The sequence below is a fragment of the Haplochromis burtoni genome, unplaced genomic scaffold, assembly GCF_018398535.1.
Source record: "Haplochromis burtoni strain Fernald_Lab_line unplaced genomic scaffold, NCSU_Asbu1 Contig_56, whole genome shotgun sequence".
NCBI lineage: Eukaryota > Metazoa > Chordata > Actinopteri > Cichliformes > Cichlidae > Haplochromis > Haplochromis burtoni.
The window spans coordinates 775,983-802,446 of record NW_024582417.1 but is presented as its reverse complement, the minus strand read 5'-3'; the positions used below and the strand labels follow the sequence as shown (position 1 = coordinate 802,446).

The 26,464-nt window shown below is 39.9% G+C and overlaps 4 protein-coding genes across 4 annotated transcripts; 2 read left to right on the top strand and 2 right to left on the bottom strand.

The window, feature by feature from the left end:
• The first annotated feature begins 352 nt into the window (after nt 1-352).
• On the top strand, nt 353-7,900 carry nlrc3l1 (NLR family, CARD domain containing 3-like 1). The gene is made up of 7 exons (XM_005922100.3): nt 353-394; nt 2,073-2,307; nt 3,339-3,437; nt 3,692-3,769; nt 3,858-3,963; nt 4,064-4,304; nt 4,432-7,900. The coding sequence occupies exons 2-7, from the start codon at nt 2,123-2,125 to the stop codon at nt 6,033-6,035; spliced, it is 2,313 nt and encodes a 770-aa protein (XP_005922162.1). The 5' UTR covers nt 353-394; nt 2,073-2,122; the 3' UTR covers nt 6,036-7,900.
• A 111-nt stretch (nt 7,901-8,011) lies between these two features.
• On the bottom strand, nt 8,012-9,545 carry LOC102313939 (interleukin-1 receptor accessory protein). The gene is made up of 5 exons (XM_005922099.3): nt 9,440-9,545; nt 9,319-9,360; nt 9,176-9,238; nt 8,962-9,091; nt 8,012-8,865 (listed from the first exon to the last, which is right to left on the bottom strand). The coding sequence occupies exons 1-5, from the start codon at nt 9,462-9,464 to the stop codon at nt 8,715-8,717; spliced, it is 411 nt and encodes a 136-aa protein (XP_005922161.1). The 5' UTR covers nt 9,465-9,545; the 3' UTR covers nt 8,012-8,714.
• Nucleotides 9,546-10,713: 1,168 nt separating this feature from the next.
• Nucleotides 10,714-17,421, bottom strand: rnf121 (ring finger protein 121). Its single transcript, XM_005922097.3, has 9 exons — nt 17,281-17,421; nt 15,806-15,843; nt 14,945-15,086; nt 14,483-14,637; nt 14,254-14,361; nt 12,535-12,655; nt 12,322-12,455; nt 11,483-11,584; nt 10,714-10,934 (listed from the first exon to the last, which is right to left on the bottom strand). Exons 1-9 carry the CDS (start codon nt 17,356-17,358, stop codon nt 10,814-10,816), a joined length of 999 nt encoding a protein of 332 aa, XP_005922159.1. The 5' UTR covers nt 17,359-17,421; the 3' UTR covers nt 10,714-10,813.
• Nucleotides 17,422-19,066: 1,645 nt separating this feature from the next.
• LOC102313129 (ribonucleoside-diphosphate reductase large subunit) lies at nt 19,067-26,404 on the top strand. The gene is made up of 19 exons (XM_005922096.3): nt 19,067-19,268; nt 19,992-20,080; nt 20,187-20,364; nt 21,123-21,223; nt 21,314-21,373; nt 22,877-22,916; nt 23,006-23,168; nt 23,255-23,396; nt 23,483-23,566; nt 23,663-23,824; nt 23,930-24,009; nt 24,101-24,302; nt 24,411-24,560; nt 24,646-24,867; nt 24,958-25,034; nt 25,123-25,258; nt 25,349-25,444; nt 25,557-25,745; nt 25,839-26,404. Exons 1-19 carry the CDS (start codon nt 19,250-19,252, stop codon nt 26,028-26,030), a joined length of 2,382 nt encoding a protein of 793 aa, XP_005922158.1. The 5' UTR covers nt 19,067-19,249; the 3' UTR covers nt 26,031-26,404.
• The last annotated feature ends 60 nt before the right edge of the window (nt 26,405-26,464 follow it).

Genomic DNA, 26,464 nt, shown 5'->3' with positions numbered 1-26,464 from the left:
AGATAGATAGATAGATAGATAGATAGATAGATAGATAGATAGATAGATAGATAGATAGATAGATAGATAGATAGATAGATAGATAGATAGCGTTTTGTGGGAGAAACGTTTCGTCACTCATCCAAGTGACTTCTTCACTGAAGAAGTCACGAAATGTTTCTCCCACAAAACGCTACGTCCAGATGAACAGAATCAACTTTTTGGAGATTTACTTTCCTGGATGATTGAGAATGCATCAAGACCTCTGTGTACTGTACCACACCTCCACTACTCGTCTTTTTTCACATTTTATCCTGTAGGTGGTAGTGTAGGCCTAGTGAGGTGTAGTATAGCCATAAGAAGAAGAAGAAACTTGAGACGAAGAAGAAGAAGAAACTTCCAGTCACGGAGAAGGGTAAGCTATTCACTGTTCATTGCATGCTTTTAATGTAGTAATAATGCATTTATTTTATAAACAGTGAAATTGCGTGAGATGATTGAGTGTCGTGAAAGCATTTGTCATCGTTTTGTGTAAACGTCGTGTTCCTCGCTGCTTGTTGGAGTCTTCTTATTGCGCTTCATCGAGTTAGCTTATGTAAATCTCTAAGTTCAAAATCAACACGGCTAGCATTAAATCATTCAGAAAGACATTATGAAACGTCGCGGACATAATCTTATCATGGTATGTAGAGGCTGCTGTAGGTCAGACAGGTGCCACGAGCTCCCATTCATAACATGAAGAAAAGGAAAACGCAAAGCGGAAGAGTTCCCAAAAATGTCAAATTAAACCAGTTTCTACTCTGCTTTATGAATGTAGACCTCAAACAGTTAGAGTAAGAAAGGCCAACAAATTCCTGTTAGCCAGCACATGGATACAGTAGCGAAACAAGCTTTGCTTTAAGCAGGAAGAAACCTGCGGCATGACCAGGCTCGGCGTGGGCGGTGATCAGCTTGACAGATAGTAGGAATACATGTATAACAATAAACCAGAGTTGCCTGCAGGAGTGCACAGAAGAAGAGAGAGGGAGGGGACAAAGAGCAAAGACACAGCATATTAATAGACACTGGTAACAAAACTGTGCTGATAGCTCCAGGCTCCACCTCCCAGTCTACTTTTCAAAACTCAAGGAAGTGTAATTAAGGCAAAGTGCTAATGTGATATGAGACTTACAAATGCTAGCAATTGGTAATGCTGTGGGAAACGTGATCACTTTGATACTAATAGCACCCTTGCTGCACCTCGAATTGCAGTAATCTAAAAAGTAACAAGTGCACCGTTATTTGTTTCTACATTCCTACTTAGGACTTATGTTACTTATTTTTCATGGGAATGAGGGTGGGTGGCGTCTAGTGAGAGAGTTTAGGTTTACACATAAAAGAAGCCATAATTACAAAATAATTGGGAGCTATCCATCCATTTTCTTCTCATTATTCGGGGGTCACAGTGTGCCTGGAGTCAGTGTATCTGATATCCCTGTGTTGGTGTTGTTTCTGCATCACCATAATAATGTCGGTCCAGGATCAACATTGCAATTGACCAGCCATGCTGTTGTTGTCATAACTTTGCAATGTGAGGGAGAAGGAAAGAAATGCTAAATGAATACTCAGACAATGTGATTGGTCAGTTGCAATTCTGATCCTGGACCACAAGTGTTATGACGGTTCGGGAACAACACCAACACAACAATATCAGATCGTGTCCAGGAGCCTATTCCAGCAATCATAGGCACAAAATGGGATGCACTCTAGACAGGTCATCAGTCATCCTAACATGCATGTCTTTAGACTGTGGGAGGGAGCAGTAGCAGGTGTAGGGAGAACATGCACACTCCACCAGTTGGCTAACCAACAACCTTCTTGCTGTGCTAACCCCTGCACCGCTATTCAAACCAATGTAGGAGCCAGTGTCAGAATATTTGAAACCACAGTCTTTTATGCTTATTAGTTACTTTCTCAAGACCTCTAAAGGAAAGTTGTATGATTTTCTTTTGGCAAGGCAATGTCAAAAGATTACTAAAGACATCTTTAATAGCAGAACCGTGTTGAATAAGCAAGAGTAGAAAGTTTAATATCCGTCTCCTTTATTTCCCCAGGATTTTTCTTCTTCTTATCAGTGCTGCTCACTGACCCTCTCCATGACATCATGAGCGACGTAGACGAAGCGATGGGCACGCAATCAGAAGGCTCTTCCATTGGGGAAGCAGCTTCTGGAAGACGGGAAAGTGGGCTTGAGGAGGAGGTAGAAGATGAAGATGAGGACCTCTACTACATTCCTCCGAGAAGACCTTCGCTTGACCTGGGACCCAGTCCAATGGACACAACCCACTGGTATGGAGAAATGTTTGACTTGCAACCCCTTCCTGTGCTTCTCTCACTCTAACACTGTGTTTTTGTAGTGAAAATGCTTTTTAAGTTTTGTTAAGTGAGTAAAATTTATGCCGACCTACGCTGTGACTGTCTGTAATTTCTTAGGTTACAATACATAAAAATAAGCATCACTCAGTTTGCAGTGGGATTTCCAGTCTTGATGTCTTCAGCTTCAGCTTGTCTCTTTTTGGGTTGTTACATGTACAACGTTACATGTTATACATGTACATACGTAATTTATATTTCATGCAACAATCTTTGTTTTCTTTTCTACGCATATTTAAGTTGAAGATGTCAAACTATGTCCGGTCTTTGAACTTTTGGTTTACTACCAGTGCATAAATACTCAATTACATTCAGAAATGATTAAAAACCAGACTAGTTACATGAAACTGTTAATCAATTAGTTATCAGCACAGGCTAAAGACAGGAAGATTGAACGCATCATTAATAGTGAGAATTTCACTGAGTTATTGACCGGTCACACTACTAAGTGGTTGTGACTCTGCTGACAGGGGATTTTCCCCTCATAGTTGAAGTCTGCTGAACTAGAATTTCAGGGCCAAATAGAGCACAGTTTATTTCTACTTTATGCATCAGCACCTGCTCAAAAAACTACAGTTTTCTGACATATGTTGAAAAATATTTGCAGATAGTGAAGTTAAACTGGAAATATTGGAAACTCCAGTTGTTCTTGATTGCGTCATTGCTTGGCTGTTTTTATGCGCAGGTGGGATTTTCGGTCTGCAACTTTGGCTGTCTTTTTGCTACATCACATATGCTGAGTCTTAGTAGAGTCACTCCAGTGAAGGAAAGCCCTTCCATCATGCATCATAATTGCTCAATATCCTCAGTTTGAATAACTTAGACTTTTCTAGATACGTGAGAAAAATCACAGACTGGGCTATTTTGCATGATGTCTGGAAATTTACTTGCCGTGTGGTCACTAAGTAACTAAAAGAACTGTCATTCTACCATTCCTTCTTTTTTAGGTATTACGTGGACCAGGCCTTGTCTCCAGCTCAGAGCTACAGCACAATGACAAGCGAAGAGTCAGACAAAATGGGAGAAGACGACACATCTTCCACAAGGTGCAAACAAGTCATGTCAGTTTTAATCAGAAAGCAATTTTTTTAAGGGGGAAAAAAAACAAAAACACTAAGTTGAACCAAAGTACTTTCCAGTTAAAGAAGATGGATTAATAGTCCAAGCAACCTATCCAAAAAAATACACAAGCTTTTCATTAAGAATATTCAGAGGGGACGAAATCTGTCTCTGTTAAATTAATTCCTGGAAAGAGAGTGAAACACTTCATTTAAACACAGCTTTGTCTCCCTGTTTTTAGTGTCCGCCGACAGAGAGCAGATTCGTACTCCAGCTGTTACTCCGTTGACAGTGACGACTGTGAAAAGAAGATTCGCAAGTAAGAAACTTGCACATGTTACTGTGTGTGGCTTTTTCCAGTATTGTCACTAAAATATTTTGCCACATTTTCACTGTGACGTCACTAGGGCCAGGAGCAAAGAGGATGTCCCTGAATCTTCTGACACAAACAAGTTAATCGAAAACATAAGTGAGAAAAGGCATCCATCTCTAACAATTCCTTTCACTTTTAAGGTCAGTCACTGTTCTTTTTTTGCCTTTGTCCATTTTTTGTTAAAGATAAAAACAAGCGCTATATAGACATAGTTATATTTGATTGCTGTTTTGGGTTTAGGCTATCTCAAAAACCCTTGGAAAGCTGTCAGAGTTTGAACTTATGGGATTCAAAAGGAAGCTTTGGAAGTATTACCCGCAGTCGTTCAACACTCCTCCACAAAACACGGACCTAGTGGACCTGGTCGACCGCTTACTCGAGTGTTACAGCCTTGAAAATTCATTCCAGATCACCAAAACCCATCTGGCTGAGATGGGGAAAAAGAAGCTGGTTGAATATGTCGATACTTTGTGCCTTAGAAGTAAGTGCCCTTGAGTATGCCTTAATGTCTTGTTTTGGCTGCTAATTTAACCTTAATGAAAGCAATGATGACACATCTGCACAAACTTCTTCATGTATGCACATTTTATTTTCTTTATTTATTTCAGATGAAGTACGCTACGAATTAGCCGAGTGTCTGAAGCAGAAATACGGTGAAGTATGTGAGGATTATGGTGGTGAGAAGAGGCCCTTTGACGATGTTCATACTACTCTCAAAATTGTTTCCACGTGTGATAATGGCCCCAATATCGAACACGAGGTCATGAAAATAGGAAAGCTGGACAGCAACCAGGAAGCACCCAAGGAGATTTCTACTGCAGATATTTTAACTCCTAACTATCTGGAGACCTCAAGTTCAAGGTTTATATTGCTCACTGGAGTGGCAGGATCAGGGAAGTCTATGGCAGTCAGAAGGTTAGTCCTCGATTGGATTGAAGAACGAGCACACAAGCACGTGACTTTCTTGTTTCCTTTGCCATTCAGAGAACTCAAACAGTTTGAGGGCGAAAAACTTTCCTTGGCAGGCTTAGTTAAAAAACTCTACCCGGCAACAGAAAAACTGAGAGATGGGGATTACAGGTGCGACGAATGCCAAATGATGTTTGTCTTAGACGGACTGGATGAGTACCACTGGAAGATTGACTTTGAAAACACAGAGCTTCTGAGTGACCCCACAGATACCAGCAATCTGAAGGTCATCGTGGTCAACCTCATGAGAGCGAGGCTGCTTTACCGCGGCCTGTTCTTGGTTACTACTCGGCCATATGTACGCGCCTGCGTCCCATGGGATGCGCACTACAATGAGATAGAAGTACTTGGTTTCCGTGATACTCAACGGGACGAGTACTTTCAGAAGAGGTTTAAGGACTCAAACCAAGCAGCTCGAGTTATTGATTATATCAATTCTACCAAAACCCTCCGTATCATGTGCCACCTGCCCTTGTTCTGCTCTATAGTGGCCGATGAGTGCCAGCGCGTATTTAAAGAAAAGGGCACACACGCAGAGCTGCCAAACAGCATCACCTACATGTACACAAAGCTGCTGTTTGCACTCCTGCGTCAGAATCGCAAATGGAGAGCTCCAGAAAACAGCGTCGATAAAGAGAGAGACTTTCTTATCAAACTTGGAAAGCTGGCCTTCTCGATGCTGGAACGCGGCCAGTACAAGATAACACAGACTGACTGGAAAGAAAATGGCATCAACGATCAGGAGGCAGTGCCCTACACAGGCCTGTGCACGCAGTATGTCACAAAGCCATACGTGCTGTTCAACGAGAATGTCTTGAGCTTTATCCACCCCACCATGCAGGAGTACCTGGCTGCTCTTTATGCAATGCTCACCTTCGCAAATCTCGGGAAGAACGTTTTCGAGGAGAAACCGAAAAATAAAGTTAAGGGGATGTTCAGGGGGCCCACACCCTCGGAGATGTACAAGAACGCTGTGGACAGGAGTCTGCAGTGCGAGGACGGCAGATTGGACATTTTCCTGCGTTTCCTGTTTGGAATGACACTTAAAACCAACCAGGAACTTCTGCAGCCCTTCTTCACCTCTCCCTTAAAGTGGCCAACTGCCACTGGAGATGCTGCTGCTCTCATCAGGAAGAGAATGAAAGACAGTCAGAATCCTGAGAGGAATAGAAACTTGCACTGCTGCCTGAAGGAGCTCGGGTCACAATCACGGGGCTCAGTATCCAGTTTAACTGACTGTTAAATGCTGATGACTGCGTAGAATTATTCATGTCTGAGTCTTCAATGAATTCAAAAAGCTGGCTGCACAGTGAGCTACAGTCTCTCTACATTATGACAACGTGATCAGTGTTCAGCCAACGTAAACACTATCGAGTTTAAGGGAGCTAAACTAAGGGTACAAATGCTTATTTTTAGACTTTTAAAATCGTCAGACATGACAAGGATGTGTAAAGCGAAGATTTTAAAGTGATGTTTGTTTTAGAAAAGGTGTGAGATTAAGGTGCCTTATATTGGAAGTTTGGGGTTTTTGTGTTTTTGTTTTATTTTACATAGTGCATCTAGGATCAAAGATTCTTGATAATGTGTAAATTCTTTTGTCAAGTGTGGGGTTGTGTTGCTGCTGTTGCTGTGCCTGAAATGTGTTAGTCTATAAAAATAATCTACCTTCTAAAATCTGCTTAAAAAATAAGGATCAATATTATAATAAAAGTGTCTGACTCATGCTTTTACTCTGAGTTCATTCTAACTGCTTGTTGACCTCTTGCATTATTTAGTTATTCATGCAGTCGTTACGCTTTTATTGTGATCACATTTTTTTTTGTTTTTAGACAAACGTGAACATATAACCGTAATGTGAAGTATGATCAAGGAGAAAAAAAAGAAAAGTGTTCTGAAAGAAGGAAAGAGGCAAAAAGCAGACAAGAAGGGGAGATGAACAGCCAAAGAGCAAAAGATACACTGCCTGGCTAGAAAAACAAAGATCGCAGACTCTAATATTCCACTTGACCGCCTTTAGCTTTGATTACAGCACGCATTCACTGTGGCATTGTGTTGATAAGCTTCTGCAGTGTCACAAGATTTATTTCCATCCAGTGTTGCATTAATTTTTCACCGTGCGTTAACGATGTTAGAGTCTGACCATTCTCCAGCACATCCCAAAGATTCTCAATGGGGTTAAGGTCTGGACTCTGGTGGCCAATCCGTGTGAGAAAATGATGTGTCATCCTCCCAGAACCACTCTTTCACCATTTAAGCCCGATGAATCCTGGCATTGTCATCTTGGAATATGCCCGGGCCATCAGGGAAGGAAAAATCCATTGATGGAATAACCTGGTCATTCAGTATAGTCAGGTAGTCAGCTCACCTCATTCTTGGAGCACATACTGTTGCTGAAACTAGACCTGACCAACTGCAGCAACCGCAGATCATAGTACTGCCCTCACAGGCTTGTACAGTAGACACTAGGTATTATGGGTGCATCACTTCATCTGCTTTTTTTCTTACCCTGATGCGCTCATCACTCTGGAACAGGCTAAATCTGGACTCGGACCACATGACCTTCTTCCATTGTTCCAGAGTCCAATCTTTATGCTCCCTTGAAAATTGAAGCCTTTTTCTCCCGGTTTGCCTTACTGATTAGTGGTTTTCTTACGGCTACACAGCTGTTCAGACTCAATCTCTTAAGTTCCCTTTGCATTGTGCGTGTGTAAATGCTCTTACTTTCACTATTAAACATAGCCCTGAGTTCTACTGTAGTTTCTCTTTGATGTGATTTCACCAAACGTCTAAGTGATCAGCGCTGATCACGATCATTCAGGGGGTTTTCTGGCCACATTTCTTCCTCGAAGACGATGGGCCCCCAATATACTTCCACTTTTTAATAACACGTTGGACAGTTCTTAACCCAGTTTTAGCAGTTTCTGCAATCTCCTTAGATGTTTGCCAATGATTTGACCCTTCTCAAACACACTAACATCTTTTCCACAACCACGACGTGTGTCTTTCGACATGTCATTAAGGAGTTCTTCTATAGCTTAAATTACATAACTAAAAAGAATATGGACTCCTGTAGCTTTAATCACATTTCTCATGAATCTGCTTCAGATATCAATATAAAGACCCGGTGATATTTGATAACTAGTTTTAACTCAAGAACAAAAACAATGTTAAGTAAAACTCTTTTTTTATTGTTTTTTTTTTTTCTTCAAATCAAATTAAATGAGCTGCTATTTATCAATAGAAATTTCATCTCTTTCAAGCATGAATCTAAAACATATTAAACACAACTTAGACATTGGCATGTTAACTGCGTCTACAAAACTAAATCTAGTCCCCAACAAAACAAGGTTGAGGAACAAAGCTGCTTTGCTGACCTCTGCTGCACAGATGGTGGAAATGCTTACTCAGATATTATTAGGAATAGTGAGCATCTAACATCTAAGTGTGAATAACAGTAACTCTCAAGGAAAACATGGTTATTAATTTAAAAGTATCTAAATTTAATTTTCACTATTTTTTTTTTCAGCAAGTACAGGAACCGTACACAGGCATAGAAAACAGTTTGCTGACACAACATTCAACACATTCACTGTGTGGTACAGTCGTCTAAATGACTGTAAGGTGGGTAAGTGTAGTTACAACTGGACCACAACACTGCTACATCAGATGGCGCCTCTGTATGTTTGTCAGATTGATATAAAGGAGAGCATTCAGCAGCTACTTGCTTTACCTTTGAGCGTAACTGGAGTTTAGGTTTTGAACCATCCAGCTCTTCAGCAGAGTTCATCCACAAGTTGCCAAACAAAAGTATTACATGAAAATGCTGACATGCAATGTTGACTCTTGACAGACATGACTTATATCACAAGGCAGAGGACAGAAAATCAAGATCTTTTACACAGTTGTCATTTACTATCTTCAGTCATTCACGTGTTGATATTAATTTAATGTGTTTTTGGGCCACTCCCACAGCATTTGTCACAACGCATGTGAAGGTGGATTTGAGGTCCTCGGATGTGATGTTCTTCAACAGCAAACTCCTCTGAAGGATTGCACCCTCCTCTAGAGTGGATCTAATGAAAACACAGCCATTACAGCCCAGCTACAGACTGTTTTAATTGTTTTCATTTAATGTACACTTCCACTGTAATTGTAACAAAGATACTCACTCATTAGATTCTCTTATCCTGTCGCTGCTGGGGGCGTCTTCGGGGAAGGTGTCATTGACAAGCCAGTAGATTAGAGTCATATCGTCCTCACAGTTTACAAACGCATCACAGTGAAGCACCAGCGGTGCACCTAGGAGGCAGAACACATCCATACATCGAAGAAAGGTTTCACAACTACACAGCCTGTCCCATCAAAAGAGGCTTGATGCGTTACCTGGATGAGTTTTTATTTGGACAAACCCTGGTCCAATTATCTCTGGAGATTCATCTTCAGAAACTGCAAAACATTCTAAGGTTAAAAATCTTACTACACAAAAAAAAAAAAAAACTTTTTTCTATTACATAACTATTCTGTACCTGGAAATCCATCTACGAGCAGCAGACACAGAGATCCCAGAACTGTTAGAGAGACAAAGCGTTCACCATCGAATATAATGCAAAGAAAAACAAACTGTTTGGTATCATAATAAGTCCTTACCTTTCACAGCAGATGAGAGCTTCATATCGATTCCTCGAGTCTTTTGCTGCTGACCAGTGTTTCAGATTACTGTATATATATGTATGCGGGCACACACACGCACTTAACTCAACTTCCCTTTTCACCCACACAGTACAAATGAGATGTGCTGACTAATTCTTTGTGACATTATGAAGGGTTGTGAATGCTACCTCGCAGACATATGGACAAAACACACATGATCGAAGTGACATTTATTAATCGGTCTGGATCAAAACAAAATGATCATATTTTGGTCTGGTTACACCCAGTCCTTTTACCATTTAAGCTGGTGGTGAGGTGCACAAATGGGCCCTAAAACAACTGCTTTATGCATTTAGTCTGACAGGTACCCACAAAAAGATTACCAACCGTTCTCTTCCAGAAATTTCAGGATGGAAGATAATGCACATACCACGTGAAAATAAGACCGTCCCCATCTGCATGCTCACCAGTTAAAGGATCATTCTGGGATATTTTTCATCTTAAATTTAATTTGAATACTTTTGATGGATTTTAGTTCAGTTACATTATAACTTTGAATTGTTTATTTCTCTCCACACACAGTTTTGACTTAAATTTGCCTCCCTTATCATCATCTCTGCTACACCAAGACAATGCAAGGGAATTTAACTTAGCACTCACATATGCTGAGACACTGGATAAAGGTCAAACCAAAATGACTCTGTTACTACTTGGCTAAAGATTGGTGTTTCCCTAAACGAGGACATCATGGATTCCAGTAACACTAGAATTTCCATCGTAAATGTAGGAGGTACCGTTCTTACCAATATGAGTAGTACTTTCTGACATATGATTACAACTTGGCTCCACGAGGCATATGACAGGCCCTTATGAAACTGGTGCCACTTGTGGTCAAAATACGTGACCGATGTGAAGCAGGAATTTTAACTAAAGCAGATGCGAAACTAATGTCTGTGGATATAGTGTTCATATATTTAGGAGTCCAGAGGAAATACTTATTACTCATGTTTGATAACCATCAGACACAAGGATGACACATTCCAGTATGATCCTTTAACCTTTTAACACTTAAGACATAAATTAGTAAAAAAAACCCTCTAATGATTTCAAAAACCGCTTTACTAGGCCATGAGATACAGACCAATCAAATCCTGGGAAAATGAGACACACATCCAATTTTAGGTTACTAAGAAAATTCAAATAAACTGCAAATACAGATATGTGCCTATAAATATGTACAAAAAGTATAGACACTTTTTTTTTTTTTTTTAAATTGGTGTTTTAGTTCAATGTTAGGCCCTCAGTCTTTTTGAGCCAGTGCATAATCTTCTCCACATGGTATGTGTGTCCGTTTCTGCCGGTTTTTGCCGGCTACTCCAGACCCAGGACGTAGTTGATACCTTGCACAAATCCAATAATAACAGGTTGCCAGGCCACCAAGTACCGAAGCCAGTCTAAAAGTTGTCCGTACATGACGTGCGGTCTTTCCCAGCTAGAATAGAAATGGTTAAGGAAATAACCCTTGACAACAATCAGAAATGATAAATAAATGGAGAACAAGAGGTCAACATGTAACCACAGTGATAACACAAGGAAGCAGAAATCTTCATTAGCTCCTGAGAAATCATTAATTATATATAACATGTATTTGTCAGTTATATAAAGTGTTTTTCCAACCCACAAAAAGGAACAGGAACCTGGTATACAATTTATGCTTTGCTTTTGTTTGTTTGAAATAGCCTGTACTTAGCAGTCTGGAACACACACACACACGCACGCCCGCACACACGCACACACGCTGTGACTTGGCATAATTAGGTTTCAGTGCTTTGTCAGATCTCATCTGTCATACTTAGTTTTGGACTTAAAAGTAAATTCAAAATCTTCACAGGGTCCGTTTTTGTCAGCATTTTTATGCAGAAAGTTATTATTTCATTAGAATCTTTGAAATTACAACTAATTCAGGAATCATTCAATATTTAGTTTTAAAAAAAAAAAAATGTAACTAATGCAGACAGAATCCCAGAATAAAAAGGATACGGGTTACTGAACATCCTCTTCAGATCCACCTTCTCTTTGCAGTACGGACACATCTGCTTCTTCCCGACGATACACCATCCTCTTATGCAGAATTCATGGAACCTGGATTTGGAGTTAAGGCTCAAATACTGAATACTCGGAGATCTTTGAACATTCATCCAACATTAATGCTCTAATACCAGTCAAAAGGAAAACATTCATCTGATAAATTATTTATACAAAACAATAGTACAATTTAAGGACAAAGGATAATTTCCTGAGCTAGTTTAACTACAGATAGCACTGCACTGTAGGGCGAGACACTTGTACTGCACTATTAATTAATAATTACATTTCACTTTGCAAATATGTGTTGTTTTTTGTTTTGTTTTTTTATCTAAACCTGGTGTTGCTTTTATGTGTAATAAAAGAATAATCTTCAGGTGTGGATAATGCATTTTTGGTCACATCTTTTTGTAAGGAAATAAGATAGAGGTCAATTTTAAACAGCATTTTAAATAGAAAGTTGATTTCCTATAAAGAATACATCAAGGAACGTGTCAAACTTGATCCAAAACAAACAAACAAAACAAAAATCGTGAAATGGCACTGTGTATCATTTACAACACACAACAGATCCTTGGGGAAGTAACAGAGACATCAACAGTCTGGCATAAAGGTCAGGTAAACCCTGGCAATTCCTCTTTAAGCTGTTAATTTGAGTACACAGTGTAGTTCCATGCCAACCCACGACATACCTTTTATACCAACAGAATTCTCCATCACGCACCTGAACTTCTCTTTCAGCGGTAACCATTAAAGGCACGAAAATGTGTCAGTAAATGTCACAGGAAGGATACACATGGTTGCAAGATAATCGATATGTGTTCTCAATGATCCCTTCCTCACTGACATCGACAAGGATGGGCTGACCGCACACAGCACAGATGTTGTCTGAGAGGTGTTTGGTTGGCATGCCAGATGCACTGTAATACTGCGGGAGGGAAAAGCTACATTAAATTTTAGGTTACAGCCAGGAGAAAATATACACCGTTTTAAATTTGCGCATTTACCCCAATGGTTGAAGCCATGAAGTCCGCACACATCTCTGCAAAGTCCCTTCCCAGGACCCCGTAGTACAGTCCATAGAAGAGAAGTGAAACACCAAAGTCCATGGCATCCTCTGGACTTATCCTGGACAGAGAACACAGTACTGAAATCATCTGACTGATAATGTTGATATTCAACCTGAAGTTCAGTTTGCTCCATAAGACGGGCAAATGCTTTACATTTTGCATGAAAGACTAGACTATAAAACTTCAATTTTCTGTTTTAGTGTGGCTTTTTTCCCCCTCCGTTTAAAAATAAATAAATAAATCACTATATTTCACCAAGCTAAAATTAAAAATTGTTAGAAATCTATCCTTTTATGATGATCCCAGAACATCAAACCATAAACAGTGATAACAGTGAAACAGAGCAGACAAAATATGACGTTTTCTAACTGAAAATTACATTTTATGAAAGCACTGTACTATAAAACGAATCAACTGACAGTTGTAATTCACCTTTTTATACATAAAGTGTCGGGAATAATTATTTGATGCCCGGTTTAAGTTGCTCACAAAGAAATGAACAGTCACTAATTCTTATGGTAGTATTTTTATATATTTTAATGGAGAGGACAGAGTATAAACCAAAAACAAAAATGCACTACCTTAAAAGTAAACTGGCCTCAGCCACTGAGTCTGTCACTGAGTGAAATGAGTATTTGATCCTCATGCAAAGCATGAAGGTGAAACCTCCAGATAGTAAGTCAGTGTCTGTAATTGATTGACTGTAATCTGTGTGGAACATGGGCACAGTGTCAATCTGTGGGAGCCAGAATTCTGCCTGCGTTGTACAGGACCAAATACTTATTGCACTCAAGGACAAATCAATGTATAACTTTTGTAATGTGCGTTTTAATGGTTTTTGGTGCTCATTCAGTCTCAATTACAAAAAAAATGAACAAACTCAGGAAGGGCTCAAATAATTATTTCCCCCACTGCACACATGAGGCCTGTTAAAAAAGGCAGGTTTAATGAAAGAGAGATCTTGAATGGTAAAATCATCATCAAAGTAGTCAGTTAAGTAAACAGATACTTTTCACTAAAGCTTCTTCTTGTAATACTCTCAGCTCTCAGTTACGCTGGAAAAAAAAATTTAATCGCAATGTGTGCAACATCAAGTACTTTACTTTATAAATTAGCAAAAAACCAAATCACATAGATCATAGGTGTCAAACTCTGGCCCGCAGCCTAATTACATTTGGCCTGCGAAGCCATACCAAATTACTATTACAGCTGGCCTACTGGTATTATACAGCTAATATATATATATTGTTTAGTATTAAGCTTTGCTTGTTCCATATTCAGTTTTTCAGCTAAACTTGTTTGAGTCCATAAGAAAAGATTCATTCTTATATCTGGAGGAAGATTTTTTTTTTTTTCAATAAATATTAATGTTAGCCCACGACTTTGTTCCATTTTGAATTTTGGCCCACTGTGTATTTGAGTTTGACACCCCTGACATAGATGGACAAGTACGAAGGAGGAAAGAACTCGTAATATGGAAAACAGCGCCATCTAGTGGCAGCCAAGTGCTAAAGGATGCATCCAACCTATCACAGAACCTCAGAATGTGTTTCACTGAAAAAATATTTCTATAGTCTCCCATTTGAAGGGTTTTAATTGCAGTAGATTGACATTCACTGACATTTTTAAAAAATTGAACTAATGTGCAATACATACCTGAATATTAGGTTAATACCAAAAAGTGTAAACATGACGACAGTGTAGCCAACTATTCCTGTGGCATAGCTGATTTTATACAGGAGGAGGAACCACTTGTACACCAACCTACACAAACAAAAAAGTTGAATCAGAATATATCAGGAAATTTTCCTGACAATTCTGTTCCCACACAGAGAGAGGAATGGGTATATTTACAGGAACGTATGAGTGTAAACAATGGCTTTACCTCGGTGTGGTGCAGGCCAGTGGCTTACGGGTAGCACGGAAGGAAATGTACGCTGTGATTACAGAGAAGATAAACCACGTGGTCAGGAACCTCCACCAGTGAAGTTTGGTAGTAAAGTAGAGAGGAACTACCCACATCTGGAACAAAGTCACCAACTACAAGACAGCAAAGTGTGTGCATTAGAACATTCATGCAGTCCTGACTACCATCAGACTGTGCAAACACAAAAACATATAACTTCAAATTTTTGATGATGTAGAAGAAAATAAGAAATTACAGGATCTCTCTTTGAGAAAACAGGTTTAACTGGAATTATGTATGACAACTAAGAAACCATAAAAACCACAGCATTTACTGTACACTTTCACTTCCCATTCTCTCTCTCACACACACACAGACCTAAAACTGTTTTAATTCAAACTGAACAATTGCCAACTTATCAGTGTTTCTTTTGTGCCTTACATTGTATGACTTTGGATGCCTCTGTTTCCACTGCACGAGGACTAGCTGGGCGACAACCAGGGTAACAATGAGGATCAGCACCATCTCTGCGTGCATGGCCTCATGGCCTTTGTGTTTGGCATGCATTCTTGCATGCTCCATCCTGTGGAAAAACACAAACTTAATTCAGCAACTGGCAAGCCTGATTAGACTGCGATGCCTTAAACAAAACTTGAATTAATGCGTAAAAGCTGTTCCAAGATCAAAACATTTTGTTATACAGATTAGTCAACCCCTTGATATGGGTCAGCAGATGGATGAGAGTATAATGTCCAATATCTTTTTTTTTTAAGAGTGCAAAAGATATCCAAAAAAAGAGGGATGAGTAATTTAGAAATGGTGTCCTGATAGTTTGTTCAAAAGATAAATTACACCTCTGACTGCACAGTCTCAGCACTGTCTGTAGCAGTGTATGCATCACGGCTAAGCAGATAGTCATGCTGAGTCAAGCAGCGTTATTACATTATGCTGCTAACTAATTTGTTAAAGACGTTACTGGTAAGTTAATAAGCTATCATTCTATAATTTTCTCTTTTCAACACAACTATAAGACATTGTATGGATAAAAGAAGAAGTCACTCAGATGAGTGATGAAACGTTTCTCCCACAAAACGCTACGTCCAAATGAACAGAATCAACTTTTGGAGATATGGGTAAAAATATTTGCAATCAATATCTGATTTTTCAATCCCTTAAAATATATAATAATAATAATAATAATAATAATAATAATAATAATAATAATAATAATAATAATAATAATGGCCCAAGAATCCAGAATCATATTAGGAAAATGTATACATGCATGGCAAAGACACTAACCTCCACTTCTCTTCTGGTGAAAGCTTGGACAAATCATACTAAAGAAAGAGAGAGAGAAATAAGTAACAAATTATCAAACTAAAAGCTTGCATGAAATTACATCCTTTTTTTTTTTTTTTAAATTGGGACATATGATAGTGTGCACACTGATCACAGAATTATTTTAAAACTCCTATAAAACAAGTCAATCCCACCAAACTGCAGCATTTGCTTCACCTTTTACACAGTTGGCTACAAACCCCAAGATCTTACGCTGCATACTAATTACAGAGCAGCTAGAAAAAGAAAAAAACTGTAATGGGACTGAAACATTTAGGTTTGGTTGAGCAGCAAGATATAAGGCAATTGCATATCTATATTTAAACAACAAGAACACTCGGCATGATTAACCGGTAGTCCCTCCCATGTTGTTGAGCTTGTTAAGCTACTATCCCTGTATTCAAAACAAAGAATTGTTGATGACTCCTCTATTTATCATCTGCTAAATATGGTATATGAATAACAGACACAAATACACATTTAAGGGCTCACATCCATATAGTACGATGTTCCTTGTAAAAAAATAAAAAAATCCGTTTTTACCTTTTATACCTTGTTACCATGAAAACAACACATTTTAGATATACCTGCCGATCATTAGCGTCATTGCATTTTACTCACTTAACAGATTAGCTCATCTACGTGTTGTTTTTCACTGCACATACTAAGATGTAATACAAAAATAGGTCAGTGTGCCACATTAAAGTTCCTACTGAAAGGTTTCTATTCAAACCAGATAGAGTGAACTCATCAGTGACGGATGTAAAGACCTCTTTGGGATTTATTTCAGGTTGTGATGCCACTTTTGCATCACAGTAAATGTTCTGCCTCCTACCACCTGCTCTTCACATCTCAGACTTTGAGAGCTTTTATCACGGACTCGGTTTACACCGTGACCTTATTTAGTTTAGCATCGAGCTCGATTAGGTTTGACCAGAATGTTGAAATCCCACAGGAAGTGATGTAGTCTTTTCTTCTGTCTGACTTGTCGCGGCTAATGCATTTGGTGGCCTTTGACCCCAACAGCCACATCAGCTTTATTTGTAGGGTTATTAATTCAGACGGTCACATATCTCACAGCTCAGATCAAACAATCGCGAGTGCACAAATCTCGTATGAAATGCAATTTTTTTTTTTAAAAAATGAGTAAACTTTGATGCTACTTTAGTCACATGAAAGTAACTAACAATAATTAGCTTGGCAGTTGGAAAAGAGTCCTTTTACGCTTGCACTGTCGCTTTGACCAATGAACAGAACAGTGCATTTTATACACACACCTCTGCTTAGTAAAATATGGCTAACAAGCAGTTAACAAGCAGCTAGCTACTTACGGGAGTCTAAGCCCAGGAGTAGCAGTTGGGTTAGCAGCAAGTAATACACCACATCATAAATCCGTTTTATTGTCACAATACCTCAGAACGGTCCGTTATTCTCACCTGGTTCGGTTCATCGTGGTGCTCCAGTCCATGATCGTGCTCCACACCATCAACCTCCACCTCAAACACCCCGGCCATCTTCGGAGTGCTGCTTTATCGTTCCGGGTACATTAGCATTAGCGAAAAACCGGGCACATCCGGTCTTGGATGTTTTTCTTCCTTCAAAATAAAGGGCGGGACATGTTCAGAATTTTTAGCTTAGCCTTTTGTTGTTCCCTCTTGAAGTCATAGTTAATGTTTGAAAGTCTCAGGTCGTCACCGTAAAATTTTCCCCACATCTACACGGTGTTTTTTGGACGGCGCCCTGTATTTTAACGCTATAATTGTGTAGCAATTTGCTCTGAAGATTAGATAAGATAGCAAAGATGAAATAAGATAAGAACAGATAATCCCACAAGTTTTTACAGCAGTTAAAAATTCCGTTCAACGCAACATATAACAGACCTGCTTAAATTAGACTAGTATATAGCTTACTGAAATAAAATGGGTACTAAATACTGAAATATGATATGACAAAATAAATGTAATACAATTGTTAAAAAAAAAAAAGGATAATTAAAAAATAGAAATCAAAATTAATAGAACAAAGCTACCCAAGTAAATGTATAAAAAATATGCACAGTCCAAAGACATGCAGTTAGTGGTGGATAGGTTAATTGGAAACTATAAATTGCCCATAGTTGTACCCTGCTTCTCGCCCTGAGACAGCTGGCTCCAGCCCCCCAGCATGGATGCATATATACAAATACTCCTCTGTCACACACAATTCTCTGCACGTACTCCTTCACTACATTCATGAATCTTCTATGTGGTCTTTCTCTTCTCTTGAATGGTAGGTCCATCTTCAACATCCGTCCACTGCACATGTGCAAACCACCTCAACCTTGCCTCTCCAAAAAGTTGAACCTGAGCTGTCCCTCTGACAAACTCATTTAAAATCGTGTCAATACTAGTGATGTGCGATACCACTGATTTCCTTTCCGATCCGATACCAGGTAAAATTCAGGGTGGTATCGGCGATACTGATCCGATACCCATACTCTGTACAAAAACTTAATCTTTCATTGCATTTCATAATACAATATATAATTGTATTATGTAATTGTAATAAGAACATAACCATATTGCTTCATAATGATTAGAGGACATCAGACAACTTGTTTTTATTGCTTAATAATGCAGAATAATCATATAGAAATAAAAAAAACTGACGTTGTGCGCTATTTGAGCATGTTGCCTGCCTGCAGCACTAAAGGACTCTGCGAGAGACGTCTGTCTCGCCCTAGCAGCACCTGTCCCTGTCCTCCTCTTCAGTTCGCCTCAACATAAGCTTATCATATTCTGTGATGTGATTTACTCCGAGGTGTTTGACGAGGTCAGTGGTGTTGCCACAACAACGTGTCCACACAGGACTCTGTTTGCGCTCAGCCATTGTTGTGAGTGTGCACGCCAGGGGCTGCCACACATTTATACAGGCGTCTTCCGCATATGACTATGAAAGGCAGATGTAGATTTCCTAGAGCTATGCTTGTGGCACATATAAATATGAAATTCGGTGTTACAACTTGTTTCTGGTTTTCAAGACGTTTATAAACACGTCGCCAAACTGCACGGACGAGCCAGTCCTGTTGTAGAAACATAATTGCATGTTCTACTGTTGCATCCCGCCAGATTTTTGGTCCGGAAAGAGGTCACCGGAAAACGTAAAAGGACGAACGTGATTGGTTTAGAAGTCTATTAGTCTCGTGTGATTGGCTGAGCGACTGACACACTTTGGTGTAACTGACTTCGGGCTCTTTGGCGCGCTCAGTTTGAGATTCTGCTGTGATGCTTGATTGTTCTCACAGGGTTTATAAGCTTGTTGTTAGCTACTTTGCGCCACAGTTTCTTTAGCTCGTTTCCAGCATTCAGCTGAGAAGATACCAACAGCACCTGCTTTCTGAGGAGACCCACCGCTTCATTTGTCATCATGCATGTTATCAAACGAGGTACTGTAGCTAACTTTAATACTTCCATTATCAAAGAGGCTGATGCACACCCGGTCACCGGCTTTGGTACAGTCGTGGGAGGGGGAAGCCTTGAAATGTATTTACGTTGCAGTAAATATTAATAGCACAACGAAACATTGCATATTTTGTGTGCATGTGTGTTAAATACACGTTAAAGGTGCTTTTTGTTTCTTTGTGTGGTGTTTCCGTTGAAACGCTAAACAAAGACTCCGAGTTATGAAAGGGCAGAAAAAGCGGACAGAACCGGTTGCTAATTTCCCCCCGGCTTCTTATGTTGTTTTGGTCTTCTTTATTTTAAATCATATACATATGTAACATTTGTATTCAAAATAGAAGCAGGACAGCTGAAATTTTAAATTTGTTTTACACCATGTCCACAGGCTTCCCTCTGTGACAGATGTGTGTGGGGAGGGCGCTTTTGGCGTGTTTTTATCATCTGTTTTTTTGGCGCGCAGAAGCGGCGAGGTGTTGCCTTTTGTTGACACTAAATGGTTAGGCAGCTGATCACTGGGAGCCTCATCTGAGCTAATGAGTAAACTGGGGGAATAAATTGAGCAGGAGAGTCAATTAGACGGTGATATGCGGTGTGTTTAAGACTAAGTTATATTAACTAGCTAGGATACTTTACTTCAGATAAACGACCAAAGGAGTTTGAAGACTACTGAATTAAATTTGTGTTATTTTTGTTTGCTTGGTTTTCAGATGGACGCCCTGAGGCAGTTTCCTTTGATAAAATCACTTCTCGGGTCCAGAAGCTTTGCTATGGACTCAATTGTGACTTTGTGGATCCTGTAAGTTGCTAACACCCCCCCAAAAAAAAAAAAAGACAGAGAGAGAGAGACAAAGAAAAGTCAGGTGATGAATTAATATAAAAGCTGATATCTTGTCTTTCCGCAGGCCCAGATTACCATGAAGGTGATCCAGGGTTTGTACAGTGGAGTCACCACAGTGGAGCTCGACACTCTGGCAGCAGAGACTGCTGCCACTCTCACAACCAAACACCCAGACTATGCAGTCCTGGCTGCACGCATCGCTGTATCTAACTTGCACAAAGAGACCAAGAAAGTATTCAGTGGTGAGTTTCATTAGTCCTTTATTTATCCAGGTAAAAAATCTCATTGAGATTAGAAATTGGTGGCATGGTGGGGTGGGGCGGGGCAGCACGGTGGGGCGGCACGGTGGCACGGTGGGGCAGCACTGTTGCCGCACAGCAAGAAGGTCCTGAGTTCAATTCCAACATCAGGCCGGGGTCTTTCTGTGTGGAGTTTGCATGTTCTCCCCGTGTTTGCGTGGGTTCCCATACTCTGACACTTTGATCTTAAGTAGACTGGACCAGTGAAACTACATGATAAATCTAAAAAATGACACGCACAAAAAAGTTCTGGTAGTTCAAAGGACAAAGTCCTATAGTGGAAACTTTTATGTCATTTAATTATCTTTTTAAAAAATTACTTTGGTGTAGTATGAATAGCAGTAGAGTCTTTATCATTAAGAAACGCTGCAAAACTTCTGAAATTACAATTAAAAGTCTAAATCTATGCATTACCATCCAGTGGGCCAGATTAAAATCTTCTCTGGGCCGATTCTGGCCCCTAGGCCTTATGTTTGACACCCCTGCTCTGCACCAACTTCCTGAATTTCTGTGCATTTCATGAAATGTATCTATAGGTATGACTTTACATTGAAATCATAGCACCTGTAGTCTACTATAACACCCCCTGGTGCACATCTTTTGTAACTAATAATGCTGCACACAGGAAGTTGCTTAGCTTTTTAGGAAGACTTAAATAATCAGCACAAATATTGAACTGACATTCTTCTTTGCTTGTGTAGACGTTATGGAAGACCTCTACAACTATATCAACCCTTTAAATAAACGTCACTCTCCTATGATCTCCAAGGAGACGCTGGACATTGTTCTTGAAAACAAGGCTGTAAGTGGGGTTTGATTTTATCCTTTGTTCGTCTCCTCACAGTTAAAGTTTGGTGAAGCTTTTTAACACATTTTCCTCAATTTTTTGCAGCGCCTCAACTCGTCAATCATTTACGACAGAGATTTCTCTTACAACTTCTTCGGGTTTAAGGTAATTTCTCATTTTACCCTACATTTAACATCCGGTCCATTAGACACACATATTACCAGAATACTTCACTCATAATATGATATTTTTGCAATGTTTAACATGTTGCATTATGCAGAATAGTTTACCAACGTACACTGTGGTTTATTATCCCGGTTTTTCAGCTGCAAAATATGTCGTCAAAGTTTGTCTCAAACTTTGTCAGTATCCGTCCATCCATCCCGCCCCAAAATTTTTTTAGATAGATAGATAGATAAATTGTCAAAAATCACATATCTGTTGCTGTTTACATAGAGAAAAAATCACATTATTGCATTTACGCTCAAAAACCTGTTCCAAAAATTTTGTACCAGAATACAACTACCTGGCAGCCAGTTGACTCGAGTCCCCTTGAATTGTGTTCACTGACAAAGATTCATTCAGACTGAATGCAACATGTTGGCAATCTGTCTGTATTTACAAATCAGACAGGGATTATTTGCAAGCCTTCCACAATCTCTGAGAGTGATTGAAGGAAAGTTGCCTCTTATCAAGCAGTCATTAGTGTTCAACACCCTCAGAAGCTCTGGGCAACCATTTAGTCACCACAAGTTGCAAAGATGACAGAATTTGGAAAAACTATTTTCATTATCTAATAAAATATCGAAATTATTGGGATACTGTGATGTATTGACTAGTGGTGTGCGGATCGATACTGAAATATCGATTCTTCCGATACCAGCAATTTATGTTCTAGAATCGATTCTCATATTATAATATCGATATTTTAGTACTCTGGGGTAAATTTGTAGTTTTTCCATTAAAATGAACGCAGTGGAAAGAAACTATACAATTCGGATCGTCTAATTTGGAAGGAACTACTTCCTCTTACGCCTTTCATAATCATATGCGAATACGGCTGTATAAATGTGTGGCAGCCCCTGGCGTGCACACTCACAACAATGGCTGAGCGCAAACAGAGTCCTGTGTGGACACGTTGTTGTGGCAACACCACTGACCTCGTCAAACACCTCGGAGTAAATCACATCACAGAATATGATAAGCTTATGTTGAGGCGAACTGAAGAGGAGGACAGGGACAGGTGCTGTTAGGGCGAGACAGACGTCTCTCGCAGAGTCCTTTAGTGCTGCAGGCAGGCAACATGCTCAAATAGCGCACAACGTCAGTTTTTTTATTTCTATATGATTATTCTGCATTATTAAGCAATAAAAACAAGTTGTCTGATGTCCTCTAATCATTATGAAGCAATATGGTTATGTTCTTATTACAATTACATAATACAATTATATATTGTATTATGAAATGCAATGAAAGATTAAGTTTTTGTACAGAGTATGGGTATCGGATCAGTATCGCCGATACCACCCTGAATTTTACTTGGTATCGGATCGGAAAGGAAATCAGTGGTATCGCACATCACTAGTATTCACCCCTTTTTTATTCTCTGACCCCTATTGTGCATACACTATGATTATGAATCTAATTTGTGCTTTTTTTCTCTAACAGACTCTTGAGAGATCATATTTGTTGAAGATTAATGGCAAAGGTGAGAGTTAAATTCCCTACAACTTATTGATAAGCATGTTTATGGGTGCAGGCCATCAGGGACTAACTATTTAATGTCTTTCTCTGTAGTTGCCGAGCGACCCCAGCACATGCTAATGAGAGTGTCAGTCGGGATTCATAAAGGTGACATTGATGCAGCCATTGAGACCTACAACTTGCTGTCAGAGAAGTGGTTCACTCACGCTTCTCCTACACTGTTCAACGCTGGCACCAACAGGCCCCAGCTGTCCAGGTAAAGAATTTATAATTGAGGGTGCTGATACGCTCTGATACTGTGGGGATTTTTCCACCTAATATACTTTGTTTGGATTTCTGCAGTTGTTTCTTGCTAGCCATGATAGATGACAGCATTGATGGTATTTATGACACACTGAAGCAGTGCGCGCTCATCTCAAAATCAGCTGGAGGTATTGGAGTGGCAGTTAGCTGCATCAGATCTACAGGCAGCTACATCGCTGGGGTGAGTAAAATTTTGACGAGTTGCTTTCATTTATACAAATGTGTTTTGTTTTTTACTTAAAGTGGTGCGTGTTTTGTTTCTTAAAGACTAATGGCACTTCCAACGGGCTGGTTCCTATGCTTCGTGTGTACAACAACACAGCACGTTATGTTGACCAGGGTGGCAACAAGGTAAAGATGAGATTTTCCCATAAATTATGGAAGATGTGTAACAACAGTGTAAATAAAATGGTGCTAATCGCATGGCTTGGTTTTTGTGTACTTTAGAGGCCTGGGGCGTTCGCTATGTACCTCGAGCCGTGGCATTCTGATGTGTTTGAGTTTTTGGAGTTGAAGAAGAACACGGGTAAAGAAGAGCAGAGGGCGCGGGACCTGTTTTTCGCCTTGTGGATCCCAGACCTTTTTATGAAGCGAGTGGAAACCAATCAGGTGATTACTGGGGGGAACTCCATGCTGGCCAGAGTTGACTTTAGGGTTTTATTTTTTCCTAAATGGTGAATAGGAACAAATCTTATCCTTCTGCTGTGATTGTAGGACTGGTCTCTGATGTGTCCCAGTGAATGTCCTGGATTGGACGAATGCTGGGGGGAGGAGTTTGAGGAGCTCTACACTCGGTAAGATCAGCACAACAAACTCTGTTCTCAACAAACAGCTTTTTTTTTTTTTCCAGTGCTAACCTGTCCCAATGATGGTCTTGGTTTTCAGATATGAGAAGGAGGGCAGGGCTAAGCGTGTGGTGAAGGCTCAGCAGCTGTGGTACGCCATCATTGAGTCGCAGACAGAAACTGGTACACCATACATGGTTTACAAGGATGCCTGCAACAGAAAGAGTAATCAGCAAAACCTGGGCACCATCAAATCCAGCAATCTGTGCACAGAGATCGTAGAGTACACGAGCAAAGATGAGGTGAGGGGTAGAAGATGTACTGGTCACAACAAATTTAGCTTTTTGGGACAACTATGTGTATTATTCTGTCAGAACTTGTTTTCAGTTTGGTTTGTTCTCCTAACTCAGGTTGCAGTGTGTAACCTGGCTTCCATCGCCGTCAACATGTACGTTACACCAGAAAAGACCTATGACTTCAAGAAACTTGCATCTGTTACCAAAGTCATTGTCAAGAACCTGAACAAGATTATCGATATAAACTACTACCCAGTGCCTGAGGTATGACTTCCTTTCTGGTGTTGCAGTCATGCAGCTGGGTTTCATAAGCTCTATGTAAACATAACTTCTCCGTCCCTCTTTACAGGCTGAAAGGTCTAACAAGCGTCACAGGCCAATTGGAATTGGTGTGCAGGGTCTGGCTGATGCCTTTATCCTCATGCGCTATCCGTTTGAAAGCCCAGAGGCCCAGTTGCTCAACATTCACATCTTTGAGACCATGTACTACGCTGCCCTGGAGGCCAGTTGTGAGTTGGCAGCAGAGCTTGGCCCTTATGAAACCTACCCCGGCTCTCCTGTCAGCAAAGGAGTGAGTAGATATCAGTGTCTCAAAACCATCCTTGGATACATTTTAGCAGTTTGAGATCAAAACCTAACAAAGACGTGTTTGTTTTTTCAGATCCTTCAGTATGAAATGTGGAATAAGACCCCAACAGATTTATGGGACTGGAAAGCGCTTAAGGAGAAGATTGCCAAGTAAGTTTTCCTGAATGCCTGGTTTTCAATTTACTGCTCACGTTAACCATAAGTGGTGGCCATAGTTCTTACTCCTGTCCATCCTCAGGCATGGTGTGAGGAATAGCCTGCTTTTGTCCCCAATGCCCACAGCATCCACTGCCCAGATCCTGGGCAATAATGAGTCCATCGAGGCATACACCAGCAACATCTACACCCGCAGGGTGCTTTCAGGAGAGTTTCAGGTGAGTGCTGAATGCGTCTGCCGACTGTGTGTTAAGACATGTGCACAGCAAAGGCAAGGCTACTATGTGTGTTTTCAACCTGTCCTGTAGATTGTGAATCCTCACCTGCTGAAAGACCTCACAGAAAGAGGACTGTGGAACGAGGATATGAAGAATCAGCTCATAGCTCACAATGGATCCATCCAGGTAAAAGGCTTATTCAGTTGTTCCATTTCACTGCTCCAATTGTTCCTATAATTAAGCCCAACTTCACTTGTGGAGAACAAATAAAATGTGAATTTGTCCCTCTTCTTTTCAGAACATTGATGAGATCCCAGATGATCTGAAGCAGCTGTATAAAACTGTGTGGGAAATCTCCCAGAAGACGGTCCTCAAGATGGCAGCAGATCGTGGTGCATACATTGACCAAAGCCAGTCGCTTAACATTCACATTGCTGAGCCAAACTATGGAAAACTTAGTAGCATGCACTTCTATGGCTGGAAGTTGGTAAGTTAAGACCAACTGATTCATGGTTGAGGTGGAAATGGAGAAATATCCAAACAGTGTTTGAAACCTTCTCTTTTTTTCCTCCCTCCACAGGGCCTGAAAACTGGCATGTACTACCTGCGGACAAAGCCTGCTGCCAACCCTATTCAATTCACCCTGAACAAAGAGAAACTGAAGGAGGGCCAATCGGCTAAGAGCGTGGAGGAGGAGACCAAAGAGCGCAATACCGCAGCCATGGTCTGTTCCTTAGCAAACAAAGACGAATGCCTGATGTGTGGCTCTTAAATGAAGTTTGCTACGCTCAGACAATCGCATTACTAAATCACCTCAGCTTTGCCACTTAAACCTCTGTTTTTGAAACACTTGGTGCTTTTTATCTGTATAAGATGTAACATGTGGTTTATAAATGCTGATGTCTTCAGATTACAAATATTTACAGTTTTCATAATTTAATATTTTTTGGGATTTTAAAACATTTTTTTCTGTTTTCTTGGGGGGGGGTTTTTACATCATGAAGCATTGCATGCGTGTTTTGTATAGAATTAATAGGTTATAATGAATTAATATTTCTTTTAGCTTCAGGTGGGTCATATTAATGAATTCAGGTTGACCTGCATTTTAAATGAATGGAAAATAAAATATTATCCAGTGCTCTGAGATTCAGCATAATTATTTTTAAAGATACTGCATACAAGTTTTGGATTTTGCTACAAGACATC

Coding starts and splice junctions, on each gene's coding strand:
- nlrc3l1 (XM_005922100.3), top strand. CDS start 2,123: ATGAGCGACGTAGACGAAGCGATGGGCACGCAATCAGAAGGCTCTTCC. Junction 3,438..3,691: donor GACGACACATCTTCCACAAG/GTGCAAACAAGT, acceptor CCCTGTTTTTAG/TGTCCGCCGACAGAGAGCAG. Junction 3,770..3,857: donor TGTGAAAAGAAGATTCGCAA/GTAAGAAACTTG, acceptor TGACGTCACTAG/GGCCAGGAGCAAAGAGGATG.
- LOC102313939 (XM_005922099.3), bottom strand. CDS start 9,464: ATGAAGCTCTCATCTGCTGTGAAAG. Junction 9,092..9,175: donor CCAAATAAAAACTCATCCAG/GTAACGCATCAA, acceptor TCTGCCTCCTAG/GTGCACCGCTGGTGCTTCAC. Junction 8,866..8,961: donor AGGATAAGAGAATCTAATGA/GTGAGTATCTTT, acceptor TGTTTTCATTAG/ATCCACTCTAGAGGAGGGTG.
- rnf121 (XM_005922097.3), bottom strand. CDS start 17,358: ATGGCCGGGGTGTTTGAGGTGGAGGTTGATGGTGTGGAGCACGATCAT. Junction 11,585..12,321: donor CGATTATCTTGCAACCATGT/GTATCCTTCCTG, acceptor CTCCAAATCCAG/GTTCCATGAATTCTGCATAA. Junction 10,935..11,482: donor AAGAGGATGTTCAGTAACCC/GTATCCTTTTTA, acceptor TTTCTATTCTAG/CTGGGAAAGACCGCACGTCA.
- LOC102313129 (XM_005922096.3), top strand. Junction 23,397..23,482: donor CAGGCAGCTACATCGCTGGG/GTGAGTAAAATT, acceptor TGTTTCTTAAAG/ACTAATGGCACTTCCAACGG. Junction 24,303..24,410: donor AGTACACGAGCAAAGATGAG/GTGAGGGGTAGA, acceptor CTCCTAACTCAG/GTTGCAGTGTGTAACCTGGC.